General features: G+C 44.9%; 1 protein-coding gene across 6 annotated transcripts in view; it reads left to right on the top strand.

Annotated features, from left to right (window-relative positions):
* The first annotated feature begins 23 nt into the window (after positions 1–23).
* LOC115276986 (spermatogenesis-associated protein 31E1-like) overlaps positions 24–17,208 on the top strand; it is a 36,425-nt gene continuing 19,240 nt past the window's right edge. For all 6 annotated transcript variants that reach the window (XM_029921095.1, XM_029921093.1, XM_029921090.1 and 3 more), the window contains exons 1-3: positions 24–291; positions 531–4,530; positions 5,958–6,044. In XM_029921095.1, coding sequence (XP_029776955.1) covers positions 138–291; positions 531–3,928 — 3,552 coding nt within the window. In that variant the 5' untranslated portion in view covers positions 24–137 and the 3' untranslated portion in view covers positions 3,929–4,530; positions 5,958–6,044. The remainder of the gene's footprint in view (positions 292–530; positions 4,531–5,957; positions 6,045–17,208) is intronic.

Raw genomic sequence — 17,208 nt, 5'->3', positions numbered from 1 at the left:
TGCCTCCTGTCCCCTGCAGCCACCTGGGGCCGCGTTCTGACCAGGGAGGCCTCCCCCAGCCCTTAGGGCAAGAAGGCCCTGGGGACGCATGCAAAGCAGCCCCTGCTGGAGCCCAGCAGCCCTGCGGGGAGCCCGTGATGGATGCGGCGCCCGCCAAGACCCCGTTGGATTCCCCCGCTCCTACCCAACACCCTCCACGTCTGGCCTCCATCCTACCTGCAGAACCTCAAGAAGACCAGTCTAACTTAAAAAGAACCCCACGGGACACAGTCACGAAGAGCTCACCTCCAGGTAATTCCTATTTGCAGCTCTCATTACAGCCGCCTCAGGCCTTGGCCCTGTGAGCTACACCATCTTGTCCTTTTCCTGGTGGTGGGAAAGCACCAAGTCCTGGTTCTTCCCCACCCCTGCCCCCGGCACAGCGTGAGTGCCACCAAGAACACCTGGCCTGTCACCCAAAGAGGCCTTGCTCTGGGGGCACCCTACCAGCAGGCAGATAGAGACTCATAACCCCTCATTTGTCGACCCAGATGTCCAGAAGCTGCTGGAGATCCTCATCACCAAAAGCGCAGAACTGAAGATTTGGAAGGAGAAAGAAAAAGATGGGTCAGTTGTGAAAGAGTTGTGCTCAGACAGCCCTCTGAACTTTTGGGGGACTCTGTGGAAGTCGCTAGGTGCTGAGCAGGACACCACTACCCCACAGTCCTTCTGGAATGGAAAAGACACACTTGAGAAGCTACCCGGTCCTCAGCTGCTGTCATTCCCTGAGGTCTTGGAGGACAGCTTGCAGCAGAAATGCAGCCAGCTCTTCTGGGGCCTCCCCTCTCTGCACAGTGAGTCCCTGGTGGCCACTGCCTTGGTCTCTAGTTCTCAGCTACAGGTTCCCTCTGTTTTGTTCAACAGTATCGCTAATTGCTTGCCAATTCTAATTCGGCATCAAGTATCTTCACGGTTTCCTTCTGCCCCACCCTGCCGTGGGATCCAACCCCAACCCTCCCCGCCCACCGTGTCCCAGCCCGAGGCCCACCTTGTACTGTCTGTCCCGACCAGGCCAGCTTCTCTGCCACCCCAGACGAGGACCTGTGGGGGGTCTGGCCCTCCGTCCCAGAAGAAGACACCACCTTCCGTCCCAACTGGAATTCGACATCTGGAACAGCCCTTGCTACAGAAGCAACCAGAAAGGGAAAGGACTTTACCCTCCGTGCTGAGATTTCCCAAATTCTTTAGCCACGTCCCTGCCAGGCTTCCCCCCGACAACCAGGCCTCTGAGTCCGTTTCCTTCGTTCACGAGGACTTTGTCATCTTTAATATCCAGAAGCAAAACCTTCAAAGGAGGCTCAGCAAGGATAAACACCAAGGCAGTCTGTCCCACCGGATCCAAGCGTCTCTGGACCTGAACTCGCCTCAGGGTGAATGCCCAAGGATTAGTCAGGCCCAGGACAAGCAGGGGCTCTCAAGGTCCTTTGTATCTAAATCCAAAAGCAGCCAGACTGCACAGAGGGCCAGGGCCAGATACCCTAGAAGCTCCCAGAGGAAGGGCAAAGCAAGATTCCAATTAAAGAACAACTTTGGTACGGGTCCATGGCAATACCTGAAGAGGATCCCGGCACATCTCTCCAGGGCCTCAGCCAGCTTCCCAGAGAAGGTTCCAGGAACTAACTCTGAGAAGGATCTAGAAAGATACTTGATGAGGACCTTGAAGAGTGGCTCAGGAAAATACTTGGCCAGGCGTCCAAATAAGAAACATCTAGAAGAAACCTTGAAAGTTCACTTGCGCACGAAATGGGGACAGATCAGTGAGGGTTTGATCCCCGTGAGTGTACGTCAATCCTGGCTTGTGGCCAACCATGTTTTGCCCAAGTACCACACTCACACGGAAATCAGAAAATTAGCACCCTTGAAGGGTCGGAAACCGTGTGTAAACACCTCCCATGAGCTGGCCTTCCTTAATTCACTCACCCGACAGATGCTGGAAACACACATCATAAGGTTTCGGGTGAAGCAGAGGTGGGCCCTCACCCTCCAAGCCTTTGAGACCTTAAATCTCAAGCCGCATGAAGCTCAACCCTTGCCCCTTCCCCAGTCCCCCTCTCCCTGCTCGGCCACCTGTGGATCTGGGGCCCACTCGAAGGCCAAGTTCTACACATTCCTGGGGAAACCCCCTGAGCCCTACCCAGGAGAAAAGGGGATAACAGGAGAATCTGTTCCCACCTCCAGGAGTTCCCTGCCTGCCCCCGCACCCCCATCTGAGGGAGTTCAGAAGGCCCCGGAAGGGACCTCCCCAGATGACAGCCATGAGCCCTCAGAGGCCCCTTCATCTGGACAGGAGGGTAGATCACCTTCTCTGACCTTCACACTCAGCCTCATAAACGGAACCCCGCAGAGTGAGACTGTTATGGGGGCCAGGAAAGGCAATCTGGAGCCAAGTCTAAGGTCAGGAATAGCCAGGAATGAGCTAACGGGGAAGAATGGGGCTCAGGCTTCACAAGACAAGGTAGCAAGGCTGGAGGTGAAGTTCAGGTCCCAAGCTTCAAGAGCTGAAGGGGCTGGGGAGGCAACAGAGGCTGAGAAGGCCCCTGCTTGGAAAGTGATCTTAAGACCCAGTATGCTGCCTGACAGCCAAGCCATTTATGTGGATCTGAGGAGATCAGGGTCTCCAGGGACGAGGAAAAGCCCCTCCCCACCTACAGAGTTGGGTGTCCAAGAGCCAAAGGAGCCAAGCCTCAAAACAAAGATCACTAGGAAGCTTGAGCTCCAAGAGAAGGCAGAGTCAGAGGAACCGTCTCAAGGCTGTGCCTCCGGCATACCGCTTCAAGACTCTCCCTGTGACCTCATCCAGCAAGACTTTGCCACCAGCATTCTTGTCCAAGACCATGATACCAGTGTGCCCCTGCAAGACTCTCACACTGATGTTCTCCTTGCTGAAGACATCTTGAAGTCACCCTTCGGTGCCCAGAGCCAATGTGCCAGTAGGGACACACCACCTTCCCCGGTGCCAGGAGGTGAGCCGATAGCCAACAGACCAAGCAGTCGGGGGCAGCAGGAGCCCAACACACCCCCAGCTGACGAGCTGGGGAAGAGCCAGGGTAAGCCGACTGCCTCCACCCATGAGAGAGAAGACCCGAAGAGTCCCAAACTAGAGGAGAATGAAAAAGGGTTTGCAGAACGGAGGGCTTCCCAAGCCAGTAGGCTGAGCCACCCTCCCCAGCTTAGAAGAACAGGAGACAGCCTTGGGAACAAATACCTCCACCTCATGCCAGAAGAGGGACATATTTTTCCAGAAAGCCACTTTAGAAAAAGGATGAGGCACTTTCTGCATTGTCTTACTGACAATAAAAAAGGCAAAGGACTGGAAGATCCCCTTCAGACAGGCAAGCCTGCATCAGCCGCTGTCCAGGGCCGGGGAGCGGTCAGAGGCAGCTTGGTTATGGATGGCAGAGCTGCTGAAGCTCAGACAGTCATGACAGCCGTGGGGCACATCCTGGTGGAGAAACTGGGACCTCCCCAAGAACTTCGTGCCTCAGAGACAAATCAGCCCAAAGAATTCCAGGGCCCAGGGGGTGGGCGTTGCTGCTGTCACGGGGTTCTGGCCTACCCGGACCTGAGAGGGGTGATGAGAGAGACAGCCTCCAATCACCAGGCCACCCCCAAGGCCCACGGCTGTCCTAACGAGAGCCAGCAAACCAGAGACGGGGGCGGCAGGTGGGTCTTCCCACCCAGGGAGCCGGGGTCCCCAGGCAGACCCCGCCTCTGTAAGCCGATGGCGGCAGGAGCCTCAGGTCATGTCCGCCACCACCCAGCATGCAGTCTTCAGAAATGTGTGTCATGCCATCAAGCTGTGGGTGCTTCTCATGTCTTTCCTGGTAGAAGAGCTTTCCTTCAAGAAAAAATGGAGCATACGCAGAGAAAGCCTGTTTCTTCTGCTTAGCACACCCTCTATGTGCTAATGGCTTCTTGGTACCACAATTTTTATTTTTCCAAAATATATGGTTTTTTAAACTTTTTTCTCATGAGATAAGCTGACCTCTGTTTGTGCCCATAGTGGGGGTGGAGGATTAGGGCATGCTCTCCCCTGGGTGCCTGCTTTGGCTCCCAGAAGGGATGGGGCCCTGAAAGGAGGGCGACCACGTGGTGTGCTCCAGACCACCCCCCTCACACACCTGCAGTTTCCATAAGAGGAACACACCCTGGAAGCTCCAACCCCGGGATCTGGCTCCACCCATCCCGGCCTGCTCTCTCTACCTTGAACTTGGGCGGCTGTAGGGGAGGGTCTGCAGGGGCAGAAACCCGTGGGCTCTAGGGCGCCTGGAAGAGAGCTTCACCGTCAGAGCAGGGAGCAGTCTGAAGGCCAGGCTGGCCCTGAAGGCAGCGGTGGGAGAAATCCTGCCCCCCCCCACCCCATCGCCTGCCCCAGGACCCCTGACGGAGCTGGGATGCAGATCATCCGGGAGCCCCCCTTAGCTCAGCATCACACCTCTGCTCTCTCACACTCGACCAGCGTGGGACCAGGACACGCTGCCAACTCTCCCGGTGAGTGAGTGGGGGGCGCAGAGGCCGTGAGGGACCGCCGCCCCCTGCCCCGGGATTCGGTGACCTAGGAGCCCATGGTGCCACCCTCAGGCCCCGAGGAGAGGAGCCGTCCCCACCCCTGGGGGTCCTCCACAGATGGCCAGGCTGGCACCGGCCGCCGGGCAGGTGCCCTTCTGCGCCGTCTGATGGGCCTGCACAGGCCTGGGGCCGCGGGCGGTCTTGGACTTATCGAGGGGCCCAAGGACGGTCCCAGGGGATGGGCGGGGGTCAGGCTGAGGACTCATTCACAGGGTGGGGAGTGCCACCCCAGGAGAGGCCCCGTCCAGAAGGCAGCAGGGATGGCCCTGCCCCCACGCCATCAGGACCCCCATGTGCGCCGGGGACCAGTGCAGGGCACCGGGAACACAGGCCTGCTCAGTACAGCTTCCCTGGGGGGCCTGGCCCTGCCTGTGGGCCCTGTCCTCCAACACAGCCGCCCGGGGGGTGGGGGCAGCTGTGACAGTGCAGCCAGGACCTCAGACCCAGCGGTGACAGTGCAGCCAGGACCCTGGGGTGGGGGTGGGGGCGTGACAGTGCAGCCAGGACCTGGGGGGCGGGCAGGGGGGACCAGGAGAGAGAGTGCCCTGGGTCCTCAGGAGCTCAGGACAGGGACAGGGTGGCCCGGAGCAGGGGCCCTGAGCCTGCTGCTGCTGGGTCCCCTCAGGGGCCCCGAGAAGTGGGCTCGGAGAGCAGAGGAGCCGGTTGCGGACCCCACAGGCCCCTCCGGAGACGGGCCACAGGCAGGAGGCTGAGGGAGTCGGTCCTGTGCCCTCCACCTGCTGGACGTGCAGTAAGGCGGGAAAGGGGCTGAGACCCGGCGCTGTGAGACCCCACAGAGAGACCCCCACAGAGACCTCCCACAGAGAGACCCCCACAGAGACCCCACACACAGAGACCCCCCACAGAGACCTCCCACAGAGACCTCCACAGATATTTCCCATAGGGACCTTACACAGAGACCTCCCATAGAGACCCACATGAAAACCCTACACAGAGACCTTGACAGAGACCCACAGGGAGCCCACACAGATCTCTCAGAGAGCTGTGACAGAGGCCCATATCCAGGGACCACCCACGGAGACCTCCCACACAGATCTTACACAGAGACCTCTCACAGAGACCTAGAGAAACACCTCAGAGACCACACAGTCCCCACAACCGCCCCCACTGCCCCACAGGACCCCACAGGCAGACCTGGAACAGGGGCCTCACCCCCATCCTTCCAAGGCTGAGTAGCCACGCCACCACAGGCCCTCTGGGTGGATCTGAAGCCACTTAGCAAGTTGGCAGTAGGGAGGAGCATCCCCCCCACCCAGAGAAAACGCTTGTGGACGCGTTTGTTCTGGACAAAAGCCTGAAGGAAACCCACCCAATCCTTTCCTTCGCAGATTTTCATTAGCTTGAGCTCTGACCCACGGTTTGAAGAATCACGCACTGGAAGCGAGCAAAACTCTGCCAGCACCTAATGAGGGAAGGTACCTTGTTTGTCCATTTTTAGTTATTGTTTAGTAAAAAGGCATCACATTATTTATTTTGTTAGGGACAAGTCCCCACACTCCAAACGACTTCTTCGCCTTAGAAACGAGGTAGGGAGGCCTCCGGCTGAGGGACGCAGAAAGGAGGGGACCGGCGAAGAGGCGCCTAACTCACACTGTGCCCGTAGCACATTCTTGGTGTTAGGTTTGTGAGGTTTGCTTTATTTTTAAACAATCCACAGTATCAAATACATAAAGCTGTTTGACAAATGAGACAGGAGTGTTGACAATACAATCCCCTCGCCTACTTCTGCATCCCAAGTCTCCAATAAGCCTCAGCCAGTGATGCGGGCTGACGGGTGGGTGGTGGTGGAGGGCAGTGGCATCTCGGAATCAATAGAGGGAAGGTGCTTTGGCCAAATTCAGTTCCCTACTTAAATTATGGACAAATTTTGTAAAAGGTAATCTGGCCATGGCCAACAGACCCTGAACTTGCCTGACCTTCTTGATCTGCTCTCTGCAAATCCTTCCAGCAAACAGCCTTGTGGTAATCCTTCATTTTAATAGCCTATAATTAGGTACTTACTTTTGAGGGAAGGGTATCTCGGCTTGCTATCTGAAGCCTCCATCTTTTCTTCCACTGAGAAGGTTCGAGGTAATGGAATCATTTTCCAGAAAATATTTATATCCGTTGTTGTACTTGCCCTTCTGCTCTCTCGGTTCTGTTCCTAGGGGGCTAGGAATGGCTATGGGAGCTAACTTACAGAACACATACACTATTTATTGCTTCTGCAAAAACGTTCTGTCCCACAAATCTTAAGGAAAAAAAGCAATGCTTCCAACCCACAGGACCAGCTGAAGCACACGCATAAAAATGCTCAGAGCAAAGAGCTGTGTCACCCACATTTCTTGTTACTGGGATGAGATGAAGCAATTGTGTTTTCCTATGAAAGATGGTAGCATTTCCTAAATCCTCATCTGTTTTGTTGGAAGTTACATTATTTTACACCTCTCACAACTTAGGTAATTCTCTTTTTAATTTTTTGAGGATCTTCCATACTATTTTCCATACTGGCTTCACTAATTTACATTCCTACCAACAGTACACGAGCATTCCCTTTTCTCCACGTCCTCCCCAACACCTGTCATGTCTTGCCTTTTTGGCGTTAGCCATCCTAACAGGTGTGAGGTGATATCTCACTGTGGTTTTGATTTGCATTTTCCTGATGATGAGTGATGTTGAGCATCTTTTTTTTGGTACCTCTTGGCCATCTCTAATATATCTTTTATATCTGGAGGTCTATTCCAAATCTGTTTGTTTCTGCATGAACCTGTTGGCCATTCTTCTCTCCCAATTCTATCTAGAGCTCACTCAAGCAGGCTTTATCCCCTACATAAACTGCCTGTCTTGGTCATCACCAATCACATTCTATGTCCAAAGTTGAGTTGCTAATCTTTGCCTTAATGAACACTGGAGCAACAGTTGATGAGCATCAATACCTCCTCACAGGGGAAGGTGTCTTCATTTGACTTCTAGACACCACATTCTCTTAGTTATCCTTCTGCCTCAAGGGCCATTGCTCCTATGTCTCCCTTGTCTAATTTTTCCTTATCTTCTCATTCTACTTTTCTCTAATTCGCTCCTTATGGGAGTTCATATAATCTCATGACTTTACCATTGGTGTGCTGATGACCCACAAGTTTATATTTTCATCCTGAACCCATTTCCCTAAACTCTCCTCCTTGTGTGTCTAACTGTATGGTCTGACTCAGCCCGTGTCTTAGAAGTCATTTGACCTTACCTCCTCTCCTGTCCTTGTTCTCTTGAATCTGTTCTCACCTCCAGTCTTTCTTTTCCCAGCTAATGGCCATTCCAGTCTCCTAGTAGCTCAGGCAAAAATGTCTTGGTGTCATCCTTACTCTCATGTAACCCCATATCTCCCATATCAACCAATCCCTCTGGCCCTGCCTCAGAATTTTAACATGTGACTAGTGATGTCTCACTACGACCCCTGCTCCTGTTCTTGCCCAAACCCCCATCCTCTTTTGCTGGGGTTTTTGCCAGTTTCCTAATTTAGATGGTCTCTGCTGCTTCAGACTTTGTATTACCATAAACACTTGAGAATTTACTGTGTGAATTGGGAAGTTCTCCTTTTTGTTTGTTTATTTTTTTCTTTCTTTCTTTTTTTTTTTTAGAATAAACAATAGAAATACAAGGTCTGAAGCAGCAGAGACCATCTGAATTAGAAAACTGGCAAAAACCCCAGCAAAAGAGGATGGGGGTTCGGGCAAGAACAGGAAGAGGGGTAGTAGTGAGACATCACTATCTCCTATCCCTCTCCCCGTGCTGCAACTATGCCATAGTCAGATGGCTCATCTACAAGCCACCTATAAAGAGACTTACTTCAAAGGAAGGACACATGCGCTACGGAAAGTGTGGCCCTGTAAAAAGATACCCTATGAAATGAAAACCCAAACAGAGCTGTTGTAGCTATACTTGTACCAGATAAGATAGACTATTTTATTTTAATGTTTATTTATTTATCTTGAGAGAGAGAGGGAGGGAGAATCCCAAGGAGGCTCTGCCCCACAGTGCAGAGATCATGACCTGGGCCAAAATCAAGAGTTAGAGGCTTAACCAACCAAGCCATCCAGGTGCCCTGGGGTAAGATAGACTTTAAAACAAAGACTGTAATAATAGACAAAGAAAGGCACTACATAATGCTAAAGTCAATCCATGAAGAAGATACAACATTTATAAATATATACACACAAAATGTAAGAGCACTACAATATATAAAGCAAACAGACCTAAAAAGAGAAATTGACACAGTAAATACAATATATTGCAGTACAAGTAGGCAACTTGAACACCCCACTTACATCAATGTACATATCATCCTAGTAGAGATTACACTGGGAAATATCAGCCTTATACAACACATTAGGCCAGATGGACTTAGTAGATATATACCGAACATTCCACCCAAAAGTAGCAGAAGATACATTCTTCTCAGGTACACATGGAACATTCTTAAGGATAGGTCACATGGTAGGCCACAAAATAAGTCTCAACAAGTTCTAGAAGATTGAAATCATATCAAGCATCTTTTCCAAACACAATGGTTATAAAAGTAGAAATCAATTAGAAAACTGGAAAAACCACGTATATGTGGAGATTAAACCACATGTTACAAAACAACCAATAGGACATTGAAGAAACCAAAGGAGATACCAAAAATAACTAGAGTCAAATGAAAATAGAAATGTGACATATCAAAATCTATGAGATGCAGGAAAAACCGTTCTAATGATAAACATGGCAATGCTCCAAGAAGATATAGCAAACCTAAATGTGTATGGACCTAACAAAAGAGCTTCAAAATACATAGGACAAAAGCTCAAAAACCTGAAAGGAGAAATATACAAATACAAGGAAGACTTAAATACTCCTCACTTAATACTGATAGAATAAGTAGGCAGAAAAGCATGTGAATCATCATGACCTCAAGTAAAGTAAAATGTAAACTGTGATTTCGAAAACTCAACTAGAGATTATAAATTAATGTGCCATTAGTGTGTTGCTTGGGCCATTTCTCTATTGCCATCTAAAGGGCAAATGCAGTTAAGCCAGGGTCTAGAGCTCTGTGCCATATACAAGGATTTATCTTTTGCAAGAAATGTCAGGAAAAAAAAACTAGTGAAAATGAAAGGAAGACTAATATGGAGACAGTGGTATAGTACATTTGGATTGAGCTGATTGTGTATGTTCTTGTGACAAGACTCCTAATACGATTCATTATGTAAGCACATGCATAAAATTGAGACTTACCAGTTCCTTTTGTTCAAGCCTATTAGAGCTATGAGCACCCTCATTAGCAAGTTTTCCCACTAGTGTAAAAGTTTTGGCTCTGATTTTTGTTCCTAAACTAGGGCTGAAAACTATTTCAATCCAGTTTTGAATTCACAAAATAATAAGCAACTGTTCAGTGTCTCCAATGCAATATGGTAATGTCTGCATGTCGAGGTGGGAAAAGCAAAATGCAGAGAAAAGAGGATGACAGGAAATAAAAAGTAATCAGTCTCCTTAAACAAGAAACTCTAAGCATGCTGGTATGTTAAGCAAAATTCAAAATTATAATTACATAAAAATTCTTACTCATGTCACTCTGCAGAAGACTTTGAGAAAATGACAGTACTAATAAAATGTGAGTCTATTTATCAAGAGCTCATGGAACTTCTGGGACCACAGAGCTCCTGACCCATTAGCATTTGAACAGAAGTGGAGAGTCAGCATCAAAACACAGTCTCCTGGATCTATAAAAACTAAAATAATATGTATATAATTGTGAACATATGCACCACAGGAGAGAAACATTGGCTTGGGTTTATTAAAAAATTAAAATTCCAGTATAACTCTAGGGGAAAAAAACATTCTCTTAGGACTCATTAGGGCAAGATAGTTGTACTTTACATAATTTACCTTTTAGTACATTATTACAAATGTACTGAAAATACCGGAGGAATTAATCAAATTTTTTCATCCTTCCCAAGGAATTATTAATTATAAGAGACACCATCAATATTTTAAGCGGACTAAAGGAGAGGGGAAAATACTAGATTAAATATGCACTTTAATTTTTAAAATTATACTAACTAGAAATATTAAATATGAACAACATGTCTAACCATTGAAGGAACACAGCATGTCTCAACTGACCAATAATTCGACTATTTTCGTAACCTCAATCAAGTGGACACACTGTGATAGGAACGTTAATGACTAGATGTAGCCCTAGAGGAAAACAAACAGGAAATGAGGATTCTGAAAACACGTTCTTGGAACACGAAAGAAAAGTCCAAGATTTGCTGAAAGTATAAGACCTGGAGGAGAAGGAGGGACAAAAGGAAGTGAGATCTAACTTGCTAAAAGAGATAGGGGAAGAACATTGGCACTGTTTTCAGAGGGACATACGTACTGAATCTAGATTTTTCTAACCTGCCTGGAGCCTTCTCCTGGGAGCTAGCTTGGCAACAGCTGCAGAAGGGTGCTCTACAGAGAACACCTGTGAGAGCAGGAAGTTGAACCCAATGATTGAAATATGTGAGATCATGACAGGTGCATTTAGGATGGACTTCAGGGATACCTAGTCTAATGACCCAATTCTACAGATGAGTTAACCAAGGCCCAGAAAGGAGAGTACTAAGGCAGCTGATAAGTAGCTGGGCTGTGGTGCAATCCAGCTTTGCAAATTTAGTGATAAGACACTAAAATTCTTGAGAGTCACCACTTTCCATTCTGAGAAACTTTCAAATTCAAGGTTGGTTGCTGTCAGGAGATGGATTTCTAGAGAGCTAGTTTCTTGGAGACATACACTGCTAGCAAATGGGCTAATACACAATTAGGCATTCGAACAATCCTTGTTTATTTGGCTTACAGCCTCCTAGCCCCCGTTAATATTTTTAAACCCCATCAAGTCTTGTAATCCTAATCCAGTGTAAACTTTAAAAACACACATGCATAGGGGCAACCTGGGTGGTCGGTTAAGTGTCTGACTTCAGATCAGGTCATGATCTCACTCTTCCCGAGTTCAAGCCCTGCACTGGGCTCTGTGCTGACCACTCAGAGCCTGGAACTTGTTTCAGATTTTGTGTCTGCCTCTCTCTTTCTCTTCTCCTGCTTGTGCTCTGTCTGTCTGTCTCTCTCTCTCTCTCTCTCTCTCTCTCTCTCTCTCTCTCTCAAAAATAAACATTTTTAAAACCTACAAAAAAAAAACCATGCATACACATAGAGGAAGCTTCTATGAAGCTTCATTATTGCCCAGGACCTTCATTATAAAACTATATCCCATGATGCACAGCTTGAGAGGTCAGTGGCATTTCCTTTCTCAATCCCTCTTTGTTAAGTCATGCCCTTAGGTGCAATTATATCACCAAAGTCAGAGCTATAAAAAGTAAATTTATAATTTTTTCACACTGAAATCTATCTATAATTACTTTTTTTTTTGCCATGGTGATAGTCTCCAAAACTTTGAAGTCACTTGAGCTGATTGTTCCCAGGGGACACTGATTCTATTCCTAAATATTAATGCCAAGAAGAGGTAAATTGCTCTCCTTATGGACCTTTATACTTTTATAATTATTTCACATTCTGCAATAGTCAGTAATGGCAAAGAAAGGTTATTTCAATTACCCCACCAAGTGGTACTAGAGTGACATATGGATGCCTGATTGACTAGGATATTAGTGCAATGTAATTTTCTGATTAATCAAAATGTCCAGGATTTTTAAAGTCATAGTTTCCAGATAATGAATAGAACAGGTCATAGACATTCTAAGTTTAATGAAAAACTTAAAAGTTAGAAATATCCAGTATTAGAAAATAAGAATGCCTCACGCATGGAAACCAATAAGGTTAAATAAGTAGTTATACTATGCTGTTAAGATTGATCCTTGAGGGAGTGAAGGAAGAAATGACAGTGGCATTGGGAGCCCCAGACATCCATCTGTGCAGCTGGACAACAATCGTACTAGCAGAAACTACCTCGAGTGAATGTTTTGGAATGCTGTAGTTTATTTGAGCACTGGTAAAGTCCAGCGGGTAGCTTGACTGGGAAATTGTGGTTACCTTGGTTTATTCAAGCCATGAAGGTGGTGGCAGATATCCAGCCCTTTTTCAGACAGCTGTGAGGAATGCAATCTGTGTTTCTGAGGCAGCTTACTGAACCAGGGTGGCCAATCAGGACCTGGTCATCCAACTAGTAGTGTCATGGATTCCCACTGCAAGTTATTGCTCTGATTGATGAGATGTGGACATGGAGGCTGGCCACCAATATTACAACCCCCATCAGCTTCAGTGGCTTCCAGGAGACTTAAAAGAGTGACACCTGTTTTTTATATTGAAACAACTGTGCATGAAGGAGGACTTAGAAAGCCATCATGCTTACCCAAGGAAAGATGCAGCTCAGAAAAGACACCCCAGCACAGAGGCACCCTACAACAACAACAAAAAAGCACCAAACCCTGGCTAATGGGGGAGAATCTAATTTCCAGATTCCACATTATAAGATTCAAAACTCCCAATTTCCAACGGAAAAAAAAAAATACCAAAGCATACGAAGAAATTGGAAAGTATAGCTGATTCAGAGATGGAAATTAAATAAACAGAAAATGTACCTGAGGAACCTCAGGTGTCAGACTTACTAGACAAAGACTTTAAAGACAACTGTCTTAAAGATGCTCAAAGAGATAAAGGAAGGTATAGACAAAGACAGGAAAATAATATGTGGGGAAATAATATCAATAAAAATGATAAAGTTGTTTTTTAAAAGAACCAAAAAGAAATTCTGAAAAAAAGTACAATAATGTAAATGAAAAAATATGTTAAAGGGATTCAAAAACAGATTGTGCAAGCAGAAGAAAGAATTGGTGGGCTTAAAGAAAGTCCAATTGAAATGATCAAGTCTGAAGGACAGAAAGAACAAAGAATGAAGAAAAATGAACAGAGCCTAAAGAAAACTATCAAGTGGACCAACATAGTCAGTGGAAATGCCAGCAGGAGAGGGTGATAGAAGGTGCAGAGAAAATTTTTGAAGGAATAATGCCTGAAAACTTTCCAAATTTAAAGGATTGAAACTGCAATAAATTAATCTACACATTTGAGAAGCTTAACAAATTCTAAATAGGATAAATCAAAGATATTCACCCCAAGAGGCATTGTAATCAAAATGTTGAAAGATAAAGCCAAAGAGAGAATATTAAAAGCAGCAAGAGAAAAATGACTCCACACATACAAGGGATTTCCAATAAGATTGTCAGTCAATTTCTCATCAGAAACCTTGGAGGCCAGAAGTCAGTGGGCTGATACACCCAGTATGCTTAAGGGAAGAAAGAAACAAAAATAAACAAAACTGTCAATGGACAACTTTAGATCCAGCAAAATTGTCTTTCAGAAATAATGAAGAAATGGCACTCTCAGATTTTAAAAAGCTGAGGGAGTTCATTCCCACTACACCTTCCCTGCAAAAAATGCTAAAAAGAGCCTTTCCGACAGAAAAAAAAAAAAAAAGTAACCTGAAGCCATACAAAGAAAGCAGGTAAAGGTAATACATGCACAATTGCAAAAGCAATTATTATTGTAATTTTAGTTTATAAGCCAACTTTATATTTTCTTCAGGGTTTGAAAAATGCATAGAAAATAATTATTAATTTATATTATTTGCCACACAATGTATAATCTATGAAAATAGTAACAGTAAACAAGGTTGGAGCTATATAGGAGAGGAGGTTTTGTAGCTATTGAAGTTAAGTTGGCCTCCATTCAAATTAGATTTTTTTTAATTTTAGGATATTAAATGTAACATTCTTGGCAACTACCAAGAAACTATCTGTACTATATATATGGAATTGAGAAGAGAATCAAAACATTTCACCACAAAAAAAATCAATTAAAAGGAAGACAGTAATGAGAAAAATGAGGAACAAAAAGACTATAGACATGTAGAAAACATATTTGTTTTCTGGAAAATAGCAGAAGTAAAGCCCTTCTTATCAGTGATTAAGTGTAAATAGATTAAACTCTCCAATCAAAAAATAGAGACTGGCAGAATGGATAAAAATACATGATCCAACTATGTGCTATCCACTAGCAACTCACATTATTTCTAAGACAAAAATAGGTTGAAAGTAAACAGATGGAAACTAAATGTCCATCACCTGACGAATGGATCAAGAAGATGTGGTATATATTCACGATGGAGTACTACATGGCAATGAGAGGGAATGACATATGGCCCTTCGTAGGAAAGTGGATGGACCTTGAGGGTGTCATGCTGAGCGAAGTAAGCCAGGCAGAGAAAGACAGAAACCATATGTTTGCACTCATAGGTCTAGCAGGAAGACAGGAGAGATCTAATGGAGAACCAGGGGGGGCGGAGGAGGGAGAGAGAGTTGGGGAGAGAGAGGGATGCAAAACTTGAGAGACTGTTGAATGCTGAGAATGAACTGAGGGTTGGGGGGGAGGGGGGAGGGGGGAAGACAGGTGGTGGTGATGGTGGAGGGCACTTGAGGGGAAGAGCACTGGGTGTTGTATGGAAAACAATTTGACAATAAAATATTATGGAAAAAAAAAGTAAACATGGAAAAATATACAAATAGTAGATGGAATGGCTATACTAATATCAAACAAAGTAGACTTTCACTCTACAAAGTTCAAAGGAGACTAAGGAGGAAATTATATATTAAGAAGGGTAAAATATTTCAAGGAACATAAAAGCTACAAACATTTATGCAACTGATAACAAAACCTCAAAATATATGAAGCAAAAAATTAATAGAGTGGAAAGGAGAAATACAGAGTTTTATAATAGTAGTTGGCAACTTCAATGCCCCACTTTCAATAACTGATCAGTTAGACTTTAGAAGAATTAAGAAAATAAAGGACTTTATTTTTTTTTTAAAGAAAGGACTTGAACTCAATCAATAAATCAGTCTACCCAACAATAGCAGAAGAGAGATTTTCTTTCAGTGCCTATGGGATGTTCCACAGGACAGATCACATGTTAAACCACAAAACAAGTCTCAATAATTTTTAAAAGGCAGATATTATACACAGTACTTCCTCCAGCCAACAAGATGAAGGTAAAATATATATAGAACTGAAGGAAGACAGGAAAATTCACAAATATATGGAAACTTACAATATATGCTTAAAGAAGCAATTAGAAGGGAAATTAGAAAACATAGGCAAATAAAAATGAAAAAACTTATCAAAACTGAAGGGATGCAGTGAGAGTACTCAGAAGTACTCAGAAATCTATAGGCATAAATGCCAGCATTAAAAAAAGAAGTGAAGTCTCAGGGCACCTGGGTGGTTCAGTTAATTATATGACCGACTTTGGCTCAGGTCATGATCTCATGGTTCGTGGGTTCAAGCCCCGTGTCAGGCTCTGTACTGAACACTTGCTCAGAGCCTGGAGCCTGTTTCAGATTGTGTCTCCTCTCTCTGCCCCTCCCTCACTTGTGCTCTGTCTCACTCTGCCTCTCAAAAATAAATGTGTAAAGAAAGAAAAGAAGAAGAAATAAGGTCTCAAATCAATCATGTAACTTCACAACATAAGGAATTGAATAAGGAAAAGCAAAGCAACTCAAAGCTAGCAGATGGAAGGAAATAATAAAGTTTAGAGCAGAGATAAACGAAATAGAGAAATGAAATAATAGAAAAAATCAATGTAACCCAAAACTGGTTCTTAGAAAAGACCAACAAATTTGATAAACATTTAGCCGGGCTGACAAAGTAGTAAAGAGAAAACATAAATTACTAAAATCAGTCAGAACAACAGTGGAGGAATTGCTACTATCCTTATAGAGGTGAACATGAATTGTGAGAGTACTGTGTACAACTGTGTGCAAAAATTAGGTAACCATTAGAGAAATGGGTGAACTCCTTGAAACACACAAATGACCTAAACTAACTCATGAAGAGATAGAAAATCTTAACAGATAACAAGTAAAGACATTTTGAGTTCTACAGACTAAACAAACATAATCAAGAGAGGTAAGTCCTGGTTTTCCCTGGAGTATCTGTCCTTACCTCTACTCAGAATGTGACAAGAAGAAAAGCCTATCAACCACCAAAATAGACTTGGATAATTAATTTTTAGTCATTGGACTTCTTAACTGAATAATTTAAAGGGCTTTATGAAAATCTAATGGCCATGGTCACAACAGAGCTCAATAAAATGTGAGTAAACCTCTGGGATCTCTCCTTATATTTATATTTTGGAGAAAAGGATATATTCACTCTACTCTCATGATATTCTAATATCAATAGAAAGTAACAATAATAATAATATCAACCACAAAAATAAACTATCATTTATTGAGTACTATATTTTGCCAGACATTAGACACCAGGCATTTACATGTAATTTCTTTTTTTTTTATTTTATTTATTTATTTTTTTAATTTATAAAGTTTCATATTTTTTTAACATATGCAATTATTTTCCATCCTTTACAATACAGTAGTTGCAATGACACTCCAAACAGAAAAGCAAAGTAAAAAATCAAAACACCAACTTCTGTTTCATGTAATTAGACTTATACAGAAATTAGAAGGTTAAGTAACAACTAGTTAATCACCTAATTTCACAGCTATCTGAAGT

This window comes from Suricata suricatta, chromosome 13 (assembly GCF_006229205.1).
Source record: "Suricata suricatta isolate VVHF042 chromosome 13, meerkat_22Aug2017_6uvM2_HiC, whole genome shotgun sequence".
Taxonomy (NCBI): Eukaryota; Metazoa; Chordata; class Mammalia; order Carnivora; family Herpestidae; genus Suricata; species Suricata suricatta.
The sequence above is the reverse complement of the archived record's forward strand: the minus strand, read 5'-3'. Positions and strand labels throughout refer to the sequence as shown.